General features: G+C 54.4%; 1 protein-coding gene across 1 annotated transcript in view; it reads right to left on the bottom strand.

The window, feature by feature from the left end:
• Nucleotides 1-19,472, bottom strand: part of TONSL (tonsoku like, DNA repair protein) — a 63,791-nt gene that overhangs the window by 39,838 nt on the left and 4,481 nt on the right. The window contains exons 2-3 of the mRNA XM_077490460.1: nt 9,970-10,065; nt 220-362 (exon numbers count right to left, since the gene is read on the bottom strand). Coding sequence (XP_077346586.1) covers nt 220-362; nt 9,970-10,065 — 239 coding nt within the window. The remainder of the gene's footprint in view (nt 1-219; nt 363-9,969; nt 10,066-19,472) is intronic.

The following is a 19,472-nucleotide window of genomic DNA, read 5'->3' as shown; positions in this document are numbered from 1 at the left end:
CTTAGTGGATGTGAAATGTTGGGACTCCGATCCATAAAAACCAACAATGGACTGTCCTCATGTCCAGCCAGGTTCTGATTGCAGAAAGAGAGCCCAGAAATGTACAGCAATCCATCTCATGATAAACCTTTCATCTCAGGTACCTCCAACACTCCTCACCCCCCACATGGGCCACACACACTCCAATTACATACAATCTCCTGTTTGTGGGGTACTTACCTTGAGGGCGGCCTCATAATTCCCCAGCTCTGCAAAGCATTCCCCAATTTTCCGATTGGCCACAGCACAGCCAATGACATCGCCCAATCCCTGGCAGATCCCCAGCTCCTGCCGGTGCTCCTCGATGGCCTCCTGGAATTGTCCTGTGAAGATAAAGACGACTATTAAATAGGAGGAGACCACACAGATCGTCCAACCTCAGCCGGAGGGTCAGTGACCAATCAGAGCCCCAGAGGAAGTTCACCTTTATGCTGCATCCATACCTAGGGTGTAACCCGCTCCTATTTCCCCGCCTCCCACCACCGGCACTTCCTGTTCTGCGACAGTGGGCGGGGATTCTCTCCCTGCACCCGCTGTCACCTTCTGAAAACAGGAATCCGCCCCCGCAGCTGTGTCAGAGTTCTGTGAATGAAAAGACTACAAGAACTGTGTGTCACCCCCGCTGACCGACGTCCTGAACGGGTGGCTCAGCCACTCGGAGTTCCTTCCTTCTTCCTCTAGAACTGAAAGTCAGTCTGGGGACATCGCAGCGGCGATCAGCAGATTGAGGTTCTGCCGGCTCCAGTAAAAAAAGATAATAAATGTACATTTGTTTACCTGTAACAATATCTGAATGTATTATTTGTTTTTGAAAGGTGAACTTCTTTATTACCTCCCGAAGATTTACCCCTCTTCATGACCCCGGCCTTTCCTGGCACTGTTTACATGTTTAAATCAGTAATTTCTGCTAGAAGATTACTTAGAACCCCCAAACTTTATATACACAGTTGTGCTCGTAAGTTTACATACCCTACAATGATAGAATTGATGATTTCCATTTTTCAGAGAAACTTCTCTCTCACTCGTGGTCAGTGATTGGCTGTAGCCATTTATTATCAATCAGCTGTGTTTCCTCTTTTTATATCATAATGGCAACAGAAACTCCCCAAATGCCCCTGATCAAACGTTTACATACCCCTGTGATTTTGTCCTGATAACATGCACACAAGGTGACACAAAGGGGTTTGATTGGCTATTAAAAGTCACCGTCCTCACCTGTGATCTGTTTGTAATAAGTGTGTATAAAAGATCAATGACCAAAGACATGCAGGTAGGTTAATTGGCTTCTGTCCAAAAGTAAAAATAAAAAAAAATTGTCCCCAGTATATGAATGGGGACCTTGGATTGTGGCTCCTTGAGGGTAGGGACTGATGGGAGTGCAATGTACAGGGATAGGGACAATTGTAGACACTCACTCAGGTTGAACTGGATGGACTGGTGTCTTTATTTAACCTTACTAACTATGTAACTATATGTAATGAGTTTCTGGACTCCTGACAGACCCTTGCATCTTTCATCCAGTGCTGCACTGACCTCTCTGGATTCTGAGTCATGGGGAAAGCAAAATAATTGTCAAAGGATCTGTGGGAAAAGGTAGCTGGGACTGTATAAAATAGGAAAGGGATATAAAAAGATATCCAAGGAATTGAGAATGACAATCAGCAGTGTTCAAACTCTAATCAAGATGTGGAGAATGAGGGGAAATTCTGGGGAAACCAAACCACGGTCAGGTAGACCAACTAAAATTTTAGCCACAACTGCCAGGAAAAATGTTCGGGATGCAAAGAAAACCCCACAAATAACTTCAGGTGAAATGCAGGACTCTCTGAAAACATGTGGTGTGGCTGTTTCAAGATGCACAATAAGGAGGCACCTGACGAAAGATGGGCTGTACGGTCGTGTCGCCAGAAGAAAGTCATTACTACACAAATGTCACAAAATATCTGGCATACAATACACCAAACAGTACAGAGACAAGCCTTAAACCTTCCCAAAACAAAGTCATTTGGAGAGATGAGACCAAAACTTAGCTTTTTGGCCTCAACCATAAACACTACATGTGGAGAGGAGTCAACAAGGCCTATGATGAAAGGTCCACCACCCCTACTGTGAAACACGGAGGTGGATCGGTGATGTTTTGGGGATGTGTGAGATACAAAGGCACTGGAAATTTGGTCAAAATTGATGGCAAGATGAATGCAGAAGGTTATCAAAAAATACTGAAGGAACATTCCATTCATCAGCCAGGAAGCTGCACATGGGACGAACTTGGACACCAAAACACAAGGCCAAGTCCTCCTGTCATTGGCTACAGCAGAATAAAGTGAAGGTCCTGGAGCGGCCATCTCCGTCTCCTAACCTCGATATCATTGGACCCCTCTGGGGAGATCTCAGACGTGCCGTTCATGGAGGACAGACCGAGAATTTCCAGGAACTGGAGGACTTTTACCAAGAGGAACATCTGAGAAGATAAAGAGCCTCATCCACAAAAGACTTTAAGCTGTCATTGACTGGGGTATGTAAATTTATGAGCACAACTATAGATCAATTTTTTTTTAGCAGAGACCCTAGGGAATAAAATGTCAATTGTTGCAATTTTTATGTCATACAGAATTTGCCCAGTGGTTTTGCAAACAAATTTTTTTGGGGGGGGGGGGGGAAGCGTTTCAGTGGCTCAGGAGAAAGCCGGCCGCTGGCTGCAAAAACAACACCGGGGTGATGGTGATATCTTCTGCCATGTTCCCGGTAAAGTCGCCGTGTATTATATATTTTGTGGTCAGGGAGGGGTTAGTGATATTGAATGGAAAAGTCCAGCCTGAGCTCATTCCGCTGGGCTTCTCCTCTGGATCACATTTGTTTGGCACTCCTGAGACCCGTTCTCAGGTCTGAAGTCCGCTCTCTGCTGACATAACAGGAATCATCCCGACAATAAAGTCTGGATCCACCTGGTCTGACACCCGTCTCGGCCTCTCAACGAGCCGCTCTGATGACTGGGGGGGGGGGGGGGGGAAGAGGAGCAGAGAGGAGAGATGATGACTGACAGTCAGCAGCTCTCTGCTCGGGGATCTGTGAGAACCGAACCATCGGTGGTGTTCGATTGCTCAGTTCTCAGAGACGGCGGGGGACTGATGCAGCATCCACTGAGGGAAGTATAACCCCCCCCCCCATACTTCTCTGTTAAAGGCAAAATAACAAACATGTTAAACATGCCTCCTCTCTGTAATGGTTTTGCAGAGCGGCCTCGCGATCCTCCTCTTCTGAGGTCCCCTGTCGGCACTCCTGGTCCGTCCCACTGCCTTTTCAATCCCTTATATTAGAAGTCCATGTCCCGGTAGAGGACGCCATTCTCCATTGGAACACACAGATTCCTCCACACCCTTCCAGATGTTCCCAGAAGACTTCTGCAGCTCCCTACAGGATCCCTGTGGGGGGGGTGTCAGTTCAAGAAGAATAAAGAAGCTGCCTATGGAAATGGACTTGGCACATCATGGCCCTTCCCATCAGTTTGGGGGGCGGAGGCCAATGACCGGAGGGCGGAGACCAATGACCAGAGGGCGGAGACCTCACTGTAGAAGGTGGGAGGGGAAAATCCCTCCATTGTCCATCTTCATGGAGATCTCTCTACACTTCCCTTCCAAGCCATGGGGGAGGGGCATGAACCTGGTCATTGTCAGAACCCCCCCCCCCATCCTTGACACCAGATAGGATTTTATTGCGAGTTCCCAGCCCCAGGTGTATTAAATGTGTATCTGACCTCATTTTATGAGGGGTCTGTAGAGTTGAGTGATTGGTCCGATATCTGAATGGTGACAGGGCTATCATCTCCCCTATCACGTCTGCAGTCTCTGATCATCTCCCCTATCACGTCTGCAGTCTCTGATCATCTCCCCTATCACGTCTGCAGTCTCTGATCATCTCCCCTATCACGTCTGCAGTCTCTGATCATCTCCCCTATCATGTCTGCAGTCTCTGATCATCTCCCCTATCATGTCTGCAGTCTCTGATCATCTCCCCTATCATGTCTGCAGTCTCTGATCATCTCCCCTATCACGTCTGCAGTCTCTGATCATCTCCCCTATCATGTCTGCAGTCTCTGATCATCTCCCCTATCACGTCTGCAGTCTCTGATCATCTCCCCTATCATGTCTTCAGTCTCTGATCATATCTGATATCTGAATGGTGACAGGGCTATCCAGAGACACGTGGAGAAGGGCCCCCTATCATGTCTGCAGTCTCTGATCATCTCCCCTATTACGTCTGCAGTCTCTGATCATCTCCTGTATAAAAATATTTTTAAAAAACAGTCACTTTCAGTATCGGTTTTCGAGATCAAGGAAGATTTATTTTCGGTATCGGTTTCAGCACCAAAAAACCCATTCGGCGCATCCCTAACCGATACAAACAGCGAGTCCGACTTCCGGAAAGGAGCCGTAGCAGACAGATACACCCGCAGAGGCCGGACCAATGAATGCAAAGCCACCTCTTTGGGGGTGTGACGGCCGAGGACAGAAGGACGGAAGCACTATGTCCTCATTTAGATGAAAAGCCAAAACAACCTTTGGTAGAAACGAAGGCTGTGGGCGCAGCACCGCATTATCCTTGTGGAGGATCAAGTAGGGAGACTTGCATGACAAGGCAGATGTAAGGGCCACTAGAATGACCAGTTCTGAAGGGGATCTCCCTAATGTGTTCAAATGGCGGGTTCTCAAGCACCGAGAGCACCAGATTCAAATCCCACGGAGGCAGCGGGGGCCGAACCGGAGGGGCCACATCTCGAACCCCCTGAACAAACGTACTCACCAATGAATGAGTCGCCAAGGGTCGCTGAAAAAGAGACAGCCAAAGCTGATATCTGCCCCTTGATGGTGCTTAAGGCAAGTTTCTGATCCACTCCTCTCTGCAAAAACAGCCGGATCCTGGAAATCGAGTATGTGCGCGGACGCCACCCCATCTCCTCCCATAGAGATGTGAGCCTTCCACGTACGAGAAGATGACTTCCGTGCCCTCAACATAGTGGAGATTACCAAATCCGACAGACCTCAGTCCCTTAGGGCTTCCAACAGCCAAGCCATTAAAGCCAGTGACGGCAAAGCAGGATGAAGTATTGGACCTTGCGACAGAAAGTTCTTTTGCATCGGCAGTCGCCAAGGAACATCCGCCACCATTCGTACTATGTTGGCGTTCCAAGGACATCGAGGCCAATTTGGGGCAATCAGAATTACCGGAATCCCCTCAGCCTAAATCAGCCTATAATGCCCCCATGGAGCCACCAACGCGTCTGCCCAGGGATCCTTTGACCTGGTCACAAACCTCTGTACCTTCCGATTGAGTCGAGAAACCAGGAGATCCACATCTGGCGTGCCCCACCTTAAGCAACGGAGCCGAAATACATGTGGATGTAGCGCCCCCTTCCCCTGGGTCCACATCTGACGACTTAGATAGTCCGCTTGCCAGTTTTCTATACCTGGAATGTACACGGCCGACAGAGCCTGCATGTGCCGCTCTGCCCACAGCAGGATGTGAGCGACCTCCCGTGCTGCAGCTGAGCTCCTTGATGATTGACATACGCCACAAACTGGATCCTGACCGGTGCCCCTGCAGCCTCGGTGACCATGTGGAGAGGCACCGCCTGATCGCCTGAAGTTCCAGCACATTGATCGGCAGACAGGATTCTTCCTGGGTCCATCGACCCTGGGCTGACTGTACACCCAAACTCTCCCCCAGCCGGTCAGCCTGGCGTCCGTTGTGATCACCATCCAATGAAGTGAAAGGAACGACTTCCCGGACCGAAGGGCCGGAGACCTCAGCCACCAGAGCAGGGAATCCCCGACTAGCTGGCTCACCCGAATTTGACAATCCAGGGACAACAGAGATTTGGACAGGATCTCCTTTTGCAGGACTCGAGTGTTGAATTGAGCGCACGGTACCGCTTCGAAAGTGGCTACCATGAGACGAAGGACTCGCATGCAAAAAACGCAGCGACGACCACCTGCGGGACACCAACTACTTCACCGCAGCTTGAAGAGTCTGCAGCTTGTCCGAAGGGAGAAAGACTTTTGCCTCGGAGGAGTCCAGAAGCCGGCCCGGGTACTCTAGGCCTTGAGTCGGCACCAACACCGACTTCTGTAGGTTCAATACCCAACCAAACGCCCGAAGAGTTTGCATGGTGATTGCCACATCCTCCCTCAACTCCGAGGCGGAAGCTGCCCTCAGGAGGAGGTCATCCAGGTAACCCACGATTGCGATCCCTCGCTGTCTTAGCAAAGCCAAAATTGGGGCTGGCACCTTGGTGAAGACCCTCTGTGCCGACTCCAGGCCAAAAGGGAAAGCTACAAATAGGTAATGCTCGTCCCCGACCGCTAATCGCAGAAACCTCCGATGCTCGATGTATATGGGGACATGCAAGTGTGCGTCCTCGATGTCCAGGGACGCCAGAAAATCCCCCTGATGAAGTGCAGAGACCACGGAGCCAACGGATTCCATCCCGAACCTTTGTACCTTCACAAAGCTGTTGAGGGCCTCGAGGTCGAGGACCGGACGGACCCCTTCCTTCTTTGGGACTACAGTTTGGAGTAGAATCCCTGAAACCTTTCCGGTGTCGGTACAGGTACTATCACCCCGCCCAGCAGCAGCGGGTCCTGTACTGCCCCAAACAGGGTCTCCCGAGGAGCCGGAAGATGAAGGTTGGAGGGAAAAAAATCAGTTTGGTGGACAAGAAAGGAACTCTATGTGGTCTCCTGATGAAATGAAACCAGTTCACAGACCCGCTGGTCAGAAAGTAGGGAGGTCCAGCGGGTCGCAAACTCCCGAAGGTGACCCCCCCACCCGAGAGTCGGCCGGGGGCAAACCTTCACGAGGTAACAGATTTGCTCGCAGGCTTGTTCGGCTTTTGTCCCTCAGCGGGCACCTTGTGGGGCTGGGAACACTTACCTGCCGACCCGGGCGGACGATCCGCTTCTGAGGGGAAAAGGAGGGTCCTTGCCTACGGCATGGCTCCTCACCCTTCCTGGACAGTGGGAGTAACGTCCTCTTACCCCCAGTAACATTCTTAATAACGTCGCCCAGCGAGGCCCCAAATATCCTCTCTCCCTGGAAGGGCAAGTCCGCCAGAGCTTTCTTAGATGTCCGGTCCGCAGACCAGAATTTCAGCCAAATCAGGGGCCGTAGCACCACAGCCGATACTGAGGCTCTAGAGAGCAGGGGGTGTATCTAAGGCCGCATCACCGACACACTTCAGGCCCGGCACCCCCTGGTCCTCCAGCTCCAGAGACCCGGGGGGAGACTGTTCCTTCTCCAACTCTCGGTGCAACACTTTAGCCCATTCAGTCAGTGTCTGTGACACCGGGGCCAACACCGGCCACAATGCTGACCCCACCACCGCAAACATGGCCGCCGCCTCGGCCCGTCTGTCGGCAGGGTCCATGAAAGCAGAAAGAGTCCCTTCCACCGGAATCGTGGTTACTTTATTTCACCTGGATACCGGGGGGGAGGGGGAGTCCACGACCGGAGGAGACGTCCATTTCTTCAGGAGACTCTCCGCAAAGGGGTAACGCTCCGCCATGCGTTTCGGGACTGAAAAGGCCGCTGCGGTTTCCCCCACTCCTTGTAAATAAACGTATCAGAATAAGTTGGGTACGGAAACACCTGAGGGGTGCGGTCCGGCTTGTGGGACCCGAAAGGGGCCGACACCTCTGTAGATGCCCCCGCCTTATCCTCCATCTTTAGGGAATCCCCCGCCGCTGTGATCAGCGCGCCTACAAGCGCCTTTTCCTGCGCTGACCCGGAGTCCTCCTCGCGGTCCTGGGACTTTCCCCCTCCAATACAGGACACGCCCCTCCAATACCGGACACCCACCTCCCCCTCCAATACAGGACACCCCCCCGCTCCAATACCAGACACCCCCCTCCCCCTCCAATACCAGACACCCCCTTCCCCCTCCAATGCCAGACACCCCCCTCCCCCTCCATTACCGAACACCCCCCTCCCCCTCCAATACCAGACACCCCCCTCCAATACCAGACACTCCCTCCCCCTCCAATACCAGACATCCCCTCCCCCTCCAATACCAGACACCCCCTCCCCCTCCAATACCAGACACCCCCCTCCAATACAGGACAACCACCTTCCCCTTCAATACCGGAAACCCCCCTCCAATACAGGACAACCCCCTCCAACACCGGACACCCCCCTCCAATACCGGACACGCCCCTCCCCCTCCAATACCGGACACGCCCCTCCCCCTCCAATACCGGACACGCCCTCCCCCACCAATACCGGACACGCCCCTCCCCCACCAATACCGGACACGCCCTCCAATACCGGACACGCCCCCCCTCCAATACCGGACACGCCCCTCCCCTCTAATACCGGACACCCCCCTCCAATACAGGACACGCGCCTCCCCTCCAATACCGGACACCCCCCTCCAATACCGGACACTTCCCTCTCCAACACAGGACACGCCCCTCCCCCTCCAACACAGGACACGCCCCTCCCCCCTCCAACACAGGACACGCCCCTCCCCCTCCAACACAGGACACGCCCCTCTCCATCCAATGCCGGACACGCCCCTCCAATACCGGACACTCCCCCTCCAATACCGGACATGCCCCTCCCCCTCCAATACCGGACACGCCCCCTCCAAATACCGGACACGCCCCCTCCCCATCAAATACAGGACACGCCCCTCCCCATCAAATACAGGACACGCCCCTCCCCGTCAAATACCAGAAACATACCCCTCAAATACAGGACATGCCACCCCTCCAATACCGGACACTCTCCTCCCCCTCCAAGACCGGACACTCCCCTCCCCCTCCAAGACCGGACACTCCCCTCCCCATCAATACCGGACACTCCCCTCCCCATCAATACCGGACACTCCCCTCCCCATCAATACCGGACACTCCCCTCCCCATCAATACCGGACACTCCCCTCCCCATCAATACCAGGCACTTCCCAGGTCCTTTTTCTCCACTGATGGGCACAGAGGAGCTGCGGGTCTCTGTGTGAGGGATCATCACATGATCAGCTGTCATTGGCTGATCACATGGTAAGGGTTCGGCATAGTCTGAGTGATCGCAGAGCGACCCGCAGGGACACACAGGCTGCGCATGCATGGAGAACGCCAAAGGGCAAGACCACACGCCAACCGTCTTTCAGGCATGGCGCCCGCCGGACGTCGTTCATATTCTGACCAATAAAATGAATAAACCAGAAAAGATAAAAATCGATTTTGGTTTCTTTTCATTTATTTTAATCAAATGCAGTAAAAATGTTTCTACAGATATTTCTCTATAGAAGATCCATGAAATGGAGCGCGAGGCAGTATATTCTACAATATGGTTTATGGTAAACTCATTCAATGACAGGGGCCGACAGCGGGGCAGAGGAGGGGCCGACAGCGGGGCCAACAACAGAGGGGCCGACAGTGGGGCAGAGGAGGGGCAAACAATGGAGGAGCCGACAGCGGGGCAGAGGAGGGGCCCACAGCGGGGCAAAGATGACAGGTGCTCTTTAAAAATTATGATTTAAATTACATCCACCCTGGAATAAACCCCCCTGACCACCTGGTGCAGGTAAGTACTCTTCTCCCCTACCTCTCCACGTGCGGTACTCACCTTTATCTGCGTTCGGCATTTTTTTGCTCCCGAAGAGAAATGTCCAGATCAGTGGGTTTAGCACCCGGTGTGGAGGAGGGGGAGGGGAGGAATTTCAGGAATCTCCTAAAGGAGGACAGACTGGGATAGAGAGTTCCAGGGGATGGGAGAGGTACACCTGTCTGGGGGGGGGGGGATAAAATCTGAACACAAATTAAAGCTCCATATCTGGGTGGTGAGATTTACACAGCAGTCAGGTCACAGCCTGTGATTGGATGGTATAGGCTCCTCCCCTGTCATGTGATGTATATGAGGTACGGATGTACTGACCACTCTTGGCGAGGAGCTCCCCCAGCTGATTGCAGATGGCGGATTCTTCCTTCAGGTTTCGGCTTTTCTGAGCGCGACATTTCGCCTTCTCCAACTCTGCAAGAGAGAGAAAAAGAGGTGAGACACACCCGCTGCACCCACCCGAGACACGCCGCCGCACCCACCCGAGACACGCCCGCTGCACCCACCCGAGACACGCCCACCTGAGACACGTCCGCTGCACCCACCCAAGGCTCGCCCGCCGCACCCACCCGAGGCACGCCCGCTGCACCCACCCGAGGCACGCCCGCTGCACCCACCCAAGACACGCCCGCCGCACCCACCCAAGACACGCCCGCCCGAGACACGCCCGCTGCACCCACCGAGACACGCCCACCCAAGACACGTCCGCTGCACCCACCCAAGACTCGCACGCCGCACCCACCCGAGACACGCCTGCTGCACCCACCCGAGACACGCCCGCTGCACCCACCCGAGACACGCCCGCTGCACCCACCCGAGACACAACCCGCTGCACCCACCCGAGACACGCCCGCCGCACCCACCCGAGACACGCCCGCCGCACCCACCCGAGACACGCCCGCCGCACCCACCCGAGACACGCCCGCCGCACCCACCCGAGTCACGCCCGCCGCACCCGCCGAGACACGCCTGCCGCACCCACCCGAGACACTAAACCTTTTTCTGACATTTGTTGGTTTCAAGTTAAAATCATTTTATTTGCTAGAAAATTACTTGGAACCCCCAAACATTATATATATTTAGTAGAGAACCTAGAGAATAAAATGGTGGTTGTTGCAATATTTATGTCACATGGTATTTGTGCAGCGCTCTTTCAAATGCAATTTAAAAATAAAAAAAACTGTAAAAATAGCCCAATTTTTTTTTTATAGTGTGAAAGATTTTATGTTGTGAGAATCGTGATCTTCATTCTAAGCAATTGTGATTCTCATTTTGGCCAGAAGTGTGTCGCTCTAGTCAGTCCCCCGTTATATTCTGTACACTTAGGAAAGAATCCCGACCGGATCCACCTCCGGGGGGGGGGGGGGTCCATTCCACATCCTTACAGCTCTTACTGTGAAGAAACCTTTCCGTATTTGGAGATGTATTTGTAAAGAGCCCCCTTGTCCTCTGATGACCATATCATATCCCCCTATATATGTAAACATGGAGATCATATCCCCCCTTATGTATTTATACATGGAGATCATATCCCCCCTTATGTATTTATACATGGAGATCATATCCCCCCCTTATGTATTTATACATGGAGATCATATCCCCCCTTATGTATTTATACATGGAGATCATATCCCCCCCCCCCTTATGTATTTATACATGGAGATCATATCCCCCCTTATGTATTTATACATGGAGATCATATCCCCCCTTATGCATTTATACATGGAGATCATATCCCCCTTATGTATTTATACATGGAGATCATATCCCCCCTTATGTATTTATACATGGTGATCATATCCCCCCCCTTATGTATTTATACATGGAGATCATATCCCCCCCCCTTATGTATTTATACATGGAGATCATATCCCCCCCTTATGTATTTATACATGGAGATCATATCCCCCCCCCTTATGTATTTATACATGGAGATCACATCCCCCCCTTATGTATTTATACATGGAGATCATATCCCCCCTTTATGTATTTATACATGGAGATCATATCCCCCCCTTATGTATTTATACATGGAGATCATATCCCCCCCCTTATGTATTTATACATGGAGATCATATCCCCCCCCCCTTATGTATTTATACATGGAGATCATATCCCCCCCCCCCTTATGTATTTATACATGGAGATCACATACCCCCTTATATATTTGTACATGTTGATCATATCTCCCCCAGATCCTTCTCCATCATGGACTCCCCCCAGATCCTCTCCACCATGGACTCCCCCCAGATCCTCTCCACCATGGACTCCCCCCCCAGATCCTTCTCCACCATGGACTCCCCCCCAGATCCTTCTCCACCATGGACTTCCCCCCAGATCCTTCTCCACCATGGACTCCCCCCCCAGATCCTTCTCCACCATGGACTTCCCCCCAGATCCTTCTCCACCATGGACCCCCCCCCAGATCCTTCTCCACCATGGACCCCCCCCAGATCCTTCTCCACCATGGACTCCCCCCCCAGATCCTTCTCCACCATGGACCCCCCCCCCAGATCCTTCTCCACCATGGACCCCCCCCCCCCAGATCCTTCTCCACCATGGACTCCCCCCCAGATCCTTCTCCACCATGGACTCCCCCCCCAGATCCTTCTCCACCATGGACTCCCCCCCCAGATCCTTCTCCACCATGGACTCCCCCCCAGATCCTTCTCCACCATGGACTCCCCCCCCAGATCCTTCTCCACCATGGACTCCCCCCCCAGATCCTTCTCCACCATGGACTCCCCCCCCAGATCCTTCTCCACCATGGACTCCCCCCCCAGATCCTTCTCCACCATGGACTCCCCCCCAGATCCTTCTCCACCATGGACTCCCCCCCCAGATCCTTCTCCACCATGGACTCCCCCCCAGATCCTTCTCCACCATGGACCCCCCCCCAGATCCTTCTCCACCATGGACTCCCCCCCCCCAGATCCTTCTCCACCATGGACTCCCCCCCCAGATCCTTCTCCGCCATGGATCCCCACAGATCCTTCTCCGCCATGGATCCCCCACAGATCCTTCTCCGCCATGGACTCCCCCCCAGATCCTTCTCCGCCATGGACCCCCCCCAGATCCTCTCCACCATGGACCCCCCCCAGATCCTCTCCACCATGGACTCCCCCCCCAAAACCTTCTCCACCATGGACTCCCCCCCCAGATCCTTCTCCGCCATGGACTCCCCCAGATCCTTCTCCGCCATGGACTCCCCCCAGATCCTTCTCCGCCATGGATCCCCCACAGATCCTTCTCCGCCATGGATCCCCCACAGATCCTTCTCCGCCATGGATCCCCCACAGATCCTTCTCCGCCATGGATCCCCCACAGATCCCTCTCCACTACGGATCCCCCCAGATCCTTCTCCACTATGGATTCTCCCCAGTTGTACCCCCCTAGTATGTATGATGCATATTCTTAGGCCCCAAGTGCAGAACTTTACATTTATCAACATTAAACCTCATCTGCCACATAGTCGCCCAATTAGACAGAGCATTGAGGTTAGATTGTAAATTGGAGACATCCTGGAAGGAGGTTATTCCACCGCATAGTTTAGAGCTCAGTCACACTGTGACGCCACTTTGTCATAGTTTTTAGCAGCCGAAAATGGGTTAAATCCGCCCTCAAAAGGCCGCTGGATCGGCGTTTGGCCACCGGTATCGCAGCGTTGCCCCATTGATTTCAATGGGGAGCAGCGGTGAGTTACCCGCTCCAAAGAAGCTGCTAGCGGGACTTTTTCTGACGCCCTGCCAGAGCACCGCTCCAGTGTGAGAGCCCCGGGGGGTCCACCATGGAGTTAATGGAGCCACTATGCAGGCGCTATTTCTAATGTTATAACGCCTGCAAATTGCCTCCGAGTGAAAGAGGTCCTAGGGTCACCTGCAAGGACAGAAATGTTATTTTTAATCGCAGACCCCATATCATGTATAAAGATATTAAAAAGTAAGGGTCCCACCACTGAACCTTGGGGTACACCACTGATACAGAACCTCGGGGTACACCACTGATACAGAACTTCGGGGTACACCACTGATAACCTTAGACCATTCAGAATAAGAACCATTAACCACGACTCTCAGAATTCTGTCCTTTAGTCGGTTTTCTATCCATTTACAAACTGATATTTCCAAACCTGTAGACTTTACCTTACACATGAGTGTGTGTGGATCTGTGTCCAAGTATAACACGTCCACCGCCACCCCTCTGTCCAAGTATACCACGTCCACCGCCACCCCTCTGTCCAAGTATACCACGTCCACAGCCACCCCTCTGTCCAAGTATACCCCTTCCACCGCCACCCCTCTGTCCAAGTATACCCCTTCCACCGTCACCCCTCTGTCCAAGTATACCACGTCCACAGCCACCCCTCTGTCCAAGTATACCACGTCCACCGCCACCCCTCTGTCCAAGTATACCACGTCCACCGCCACCCCTCTGTCCAAGTATACCACGTCCACCGCCACCCCTCTGTCCAAGTATACCACGTCCACCGCCACCCCTCTGTCCAAGTATACCACGTCCACAGCCACCCCTCTGTCCAAGTATACCACGTCCACAGCCACAGCCACCCCTCTGTCCAAGTATACCACGTCCACCGCCACCCCTCTGTCCAAGTATATTACGTCCACCGCCACCCCTCTGTCCAAGTATATTACGTCCACCGCCACCCCTCTGTCCAAGTATACCACGTCCACAGCCACCCCTCTGTCCAAGAATTCCACGTCCACAGCCACCCCTCTGTCCAAGTATTCCACGTCCACAGCCACCCCTCTGTCCAAGTATACCACGTCCACCGCCACCCCTCTGTCCAAGTATACCACGTCCACAGCCACCCCTCTGTCCAAGTATACCACGTCCACAGCCACCCCTCTGTCCAAGTATACCACGTCCACCGCCACCCCTCTGCCCAAGTATACCCCATCCACAGCCACCCCTCTGCCCAAGTATACCCCGTCCACAGCCACCCCTCTGTCCAGGTACACCCCGTCCACAGCCACCCCTCTGTCCAAATACACCCCATCCACAGCCACGCCTCTGTCCAAGTACACCCCGTCCACAGCCACGCCTCTGTCCAAGTACACCCCGTCCACCGCCACCCCTCTGTCCAAGTATACCCCGTCCACAGCCACCCCTCTGTCCAAGTATACCCCGTCCACCGCCACCCCTCTGTCCAAGTATACCACGTCCACCCCCCTGTCAAAGTATACCACGTCCACCCCCCTGTCAAAGTATACCACGTCCACCCCCCTGTCAAAGTATACCACGTCCACCCCTCTGTCAAAGTATACCACGTCCACCCCTCTGTCAAAGTATACCACGTCCACCCCTCTGTCAAAGTATACCACGTCCACCCCTCTGGCAAAGTATACCACGTCCACCCCTCTGTCAAAGTATACCACGTCCACCCCTCTGTCAAAGTATACCACGTCCACCCCTCTGTCAAAGTATACCACGTCCACCCCTCTGTCAAAGTATACCACGTCCACCCCTCTGTCAAAGTATACCACGTCCACCCCTCTGTCAAAGTATACCACGTCCACCCCTCTGTCAAAGTATACCACGTCCACCCCTCTGTCAAAGTATACCACGTCCACCCCTCTGTCAAAGTATACCACGTCCACCCCTCTGTCAAAGTATACCACATCCACCCCTCTGTCAAAGTATACCACGTCCACATCATGAGATCACACTCCTCCTCAATCAGCTGACTCTAGTCTCTGCTCCCCCTCCAGCCATGACGTGAGTGGGCGGGGCTCCCGGTGGCACCCCCAGGTTGTAAAAGGACAGGGGTGGGGGGGGGGGGGATCTGTGATAGAGTGAATGTCAGTGGGTGAGGGAGGACATTGGATTGGAAGTTCCCTGATGTACACCCACATCTTCCCCCATGAGTGTATAGAGAAAAAAAAAATTGGATAAAATAAATTATATATATATATATATATATATATATATATATATATATATATATATATATATATATATATATATATATATATATATATATAAAGAGAGAGAGAATATATATATACACACACACTCACAAACAAGTATGTACTGGCCATCGGGACTACCAGGAGTTTCCAGGTGAGCCTATGGCTCAGTGGGCCAGTCCATGCTGGTGATGTGACGGAGGCTGCTGGTGATGGGGGACACACTGATGTGAAGGGGGCTGCTGGTGATGGGGGACACATTGATGTGACGGGGCTGCTGGTGATGGGGACACACTGATGTGACGGGGCTGCTGGTGATGGGGGACACACTGATGTGACGGGGCTGCTGGTGATGGGGACACACTGATGTGACGGGGCTGCTGGTGATGGGGACACACTGATGTGAAGGGGCTGCTGGTGATGGGGGACACACTGATGTGAAGGGGCTGCTGGTGATGGGGGACACACTGATGTGAAGGGGCTGCTGGTGATGGGGGACACACTGATGTGAAGGGGCTGCTGGTGATGGGGGACACACTGATGTGAAGGGGCTGCTGGTGATGGGGGACACACTGATGTGAAGGGGCTGCTGGTGATGGGGGACACGCTGATGTGACGGGGCTGCTGGTGATGGGGGACACACTGATGTGACAGGGCTGCGGGTGATGGGGGACACACTGATGTGACGGGGGCTGCTGGTGATGGGGACACACTGATGTGACGGGGCTGCTGGTGATGGGGGACACACTGATGTGACGGGGCTGCTGGTGATGGGGGACACTGATGTGAAGGGGGCTGCTGGTGATGGGGGACACACTGATGTGACGGGGCTGCTGGTGATGGGGGACACACTGATGTGACGGGGGCTGCTGGTGATGGGGGACACACTGATGTGACGGGGCTGCTGGTGATGGGGGACACACTGATGTGACGGGGCTGCTGGTGATGGGGGACACACTGATGTGACGGGGCTGCTGGTGATGGGGACACACTGATGTGACGGGGCTGCTGGTGATGGGGACACACTGATGTGACGGGGGCTGCTGGTGATGGGGACACACTGATGTGACGGAGGCTGCTGGTGATGGGGACACACTGATGTGACGGAGGCTGCTGGTGATGGGGACACACTGATGTGACGGGGCTGCTGGTGATGGGGACACACTGATGTGAAGGGGGCTGCTGGTGATGGGGGACACACTGATGTGACGGGGCTGCTGGTGATGGGGACACACTGATGTGACGGGGGCTGCTGGTGATGGGGACACACTGATGTGACGGGGGCTGCTGGTGATGGGGACACACTGATGTGACGGGGGCTGCTGGTGATGGGGACACACTGATGTGACGGGGGCTGCTGGTGATGGGGACACACTGATGTGACGGGGGCTGCTGGTGATGGGGACACACTGATGTGACGGGGGCTGCTGGTGATGGGGACACACTGATGTGACGGGGGCTGCTGGTGATGGGGACACACTGATGTGATGGAGGCTGCTGGTGATGGGGACACACTGATGTGACGGGGCTGCTGGTGATGGGGACACACTGATGTGACGGGGCTGCTGGTGATGGGGACACACTGATGTGACGGGGGCTGCTGGTGATGGGGACACACTGATGTGATGGGGGCTGCTGGTGATGGGGACACACTGATGTGACGGGGCTGCTGGTGATGGGGACACATTGATGTGACGGGGCTGCTGGTGATGGGGACACATTGATGTGACGGGGCTGCGGGTGATGTGGACACACTGATGTGACGGGGCTGTGTGGTGATGGGGACACATTGATGTGACGGGGCTGCGGGTGATGTGGACACACTGATGTGAAGGGGGCTGCTGGTGATGGGGGACACACTGATGTGAAGGGGCTGCTGGTGATGGGGGACACACTGATGTGAAGGGGGCTGCTGGTGATGGGGACACACTGATGTGAAGGGGGCTGCTGGTGATGGGGACACACTGATGTGAAGGGGGCTGCTGGTGATGGGGACACACTGATGTGACGGGGCGGCTGGTGATGGGGACACACTGATGTGACAGGGCTGCTGGTGATGGGGACACATTGATGTGACGGGGCTGCTGGTGATGGGGACACACTGATGTGACGGGGCTGCTGGTGATGGGGGACACACTGATGTGACGGGGCTGCTGGTGATGGGGACACACTGATGTGAAGGGGGCTGCTGGTGATGGGGACACACTGATGTGACGGGGCTGCTGGTGATGGGGACACATTGATGTGACGGGGCTGCGGGTGATGTGGACACACTGATGTGACGGGGCTGCTGGTGATGTGGACACACTGATGTGACGGGGCTGCTGGTGATGGGGACACATTGATGTGACGGGGCTGCTGGTGATGGGGACACACTGATGTGACGGGGCTGCTGGTGATGGGGACACACTGATGTGACGGGGGCTGCTGGTGATGGGGACACATTGATGTGACGGGGCTGCGGGTGATGGGGACACACTGATGTGACGGGGCTGCTGGTGATGGGGACACATTGATGTGACGGGGCTGCTGGTGATGGGGACACACTGATGTGAAGGGGGCTGCTGGTGATGGGGACACACTGATGTGACGGGGGCTGCTGGTGATGGGGACACACTGATGTGACAGGGCTGCTGGTGATGGGGACACATTGATGTGACGGGGCTGCAGGTGATGTGGACACACTGATGTGAAGGGGCTGCGGGTGATGGGGGACACACTGATGTGACGGGGCTGCTGGTGATGGGGACACATTGATGTGACGGGGCTGCTGGTGATGGGGACACATTGATGTGACGGGGCTGCTGGTGATGGGGACACACTGATGTGACGGGGCTGCTGGTGATGGGGACACATTGATGTGACGGGGCTGCTGGTGATGGGGACACACTGATGTGACGGGGGCTGCTGGTGATGGGGACACACTGATGTGACGGGGCTGCGGGTGATGTGGACACACTGATGTGACGGGGCTGCTGGTGATGGGGACACACTGATGTGACGGGGCTGCTGGTGATGGGGACACACTGATGTGACGGGGGCTGCTGGTGATGGGGACACACTGATGTGAAGGGGGCTGCTGGTGATGGGGACACACTGATGTGAAGGGGGCTGCTGGTGATGGGGACACACTGATGTGACGGGGCTGCTGGTGATGGGGACACATTGATGTGACGGGGCTGCTGGTGATGGGGACACATTGATGTGACGGGGCTGCTGGTGATGGGGGACACATTGATGTGACGGGGCTGCTGGTGATGGGGACACATTGATGTGACGGGGCTGCTGGTGATGGGGACACATTGATGTGACGGGGCTGCTGGTGATGGGGACACACTGATGTGAAGGGGCTGCTGGTGATGGGGACACACTGATGTGAAGGGGGCTGCTGGTGATGGGGACACACTGATGTGACGGGGCTGCGGGTGATGTGGACACACTGATGTGAAGGGGCTGCAGGTGATGGGGGACACACTGATGTGACGGGGCTGCGGGTGATGTGGACACACTGATGTGACGGGGCTGCTGGTGATGGGGACACACTGATGTGACGGGGCTGCTGGTGATGGGGACACACTGATGTGACGGGGGCTGCTGGTGATGGGGACACATTGATGTGACGGGGCTGCGGGTGATGTGGACACACTGATGTGAAGGGGCTGCTGGTGATGGGGGACACACTGATGTGACGGGGCTGCTGGTGATGGGGACACACTGATGTGACGGGGGCTGCTGGTGATGGGGACACATTGATGTGACGGGGCTGCTGGTGATGGGGACACACTGATGTGACGGGGGACGATGCTGGTGATGGGGACACACTGATGTGAGGGGGCTGCTGGTGATGGGGGACACACTGATGTGACGGGGCTGCTGGTGATGGGGGACACATTG

This window comes from Lithobates pipiens, unplaced genomic scaffold (assembly GCF_037356315.1).
Source record: "Lithobates pipiens isolate NorthernLeopardFrog02 unplaced genomic scaffold, aLitPip1_a1.2 Scaffold_19, whole genome shotgun sequence".
Classification (NCBI taxonomy): domain Eukaryota; kingdom Metazoa; phylum Chordata; class Amphibia; order Anura; family Ranidae; genus Lithobates; species Lithobates pipiens.
Note: the sequence above shows the minus strand (reverse complement) of the source record. Positions and strands in the feature narration are given on the sequence as shown.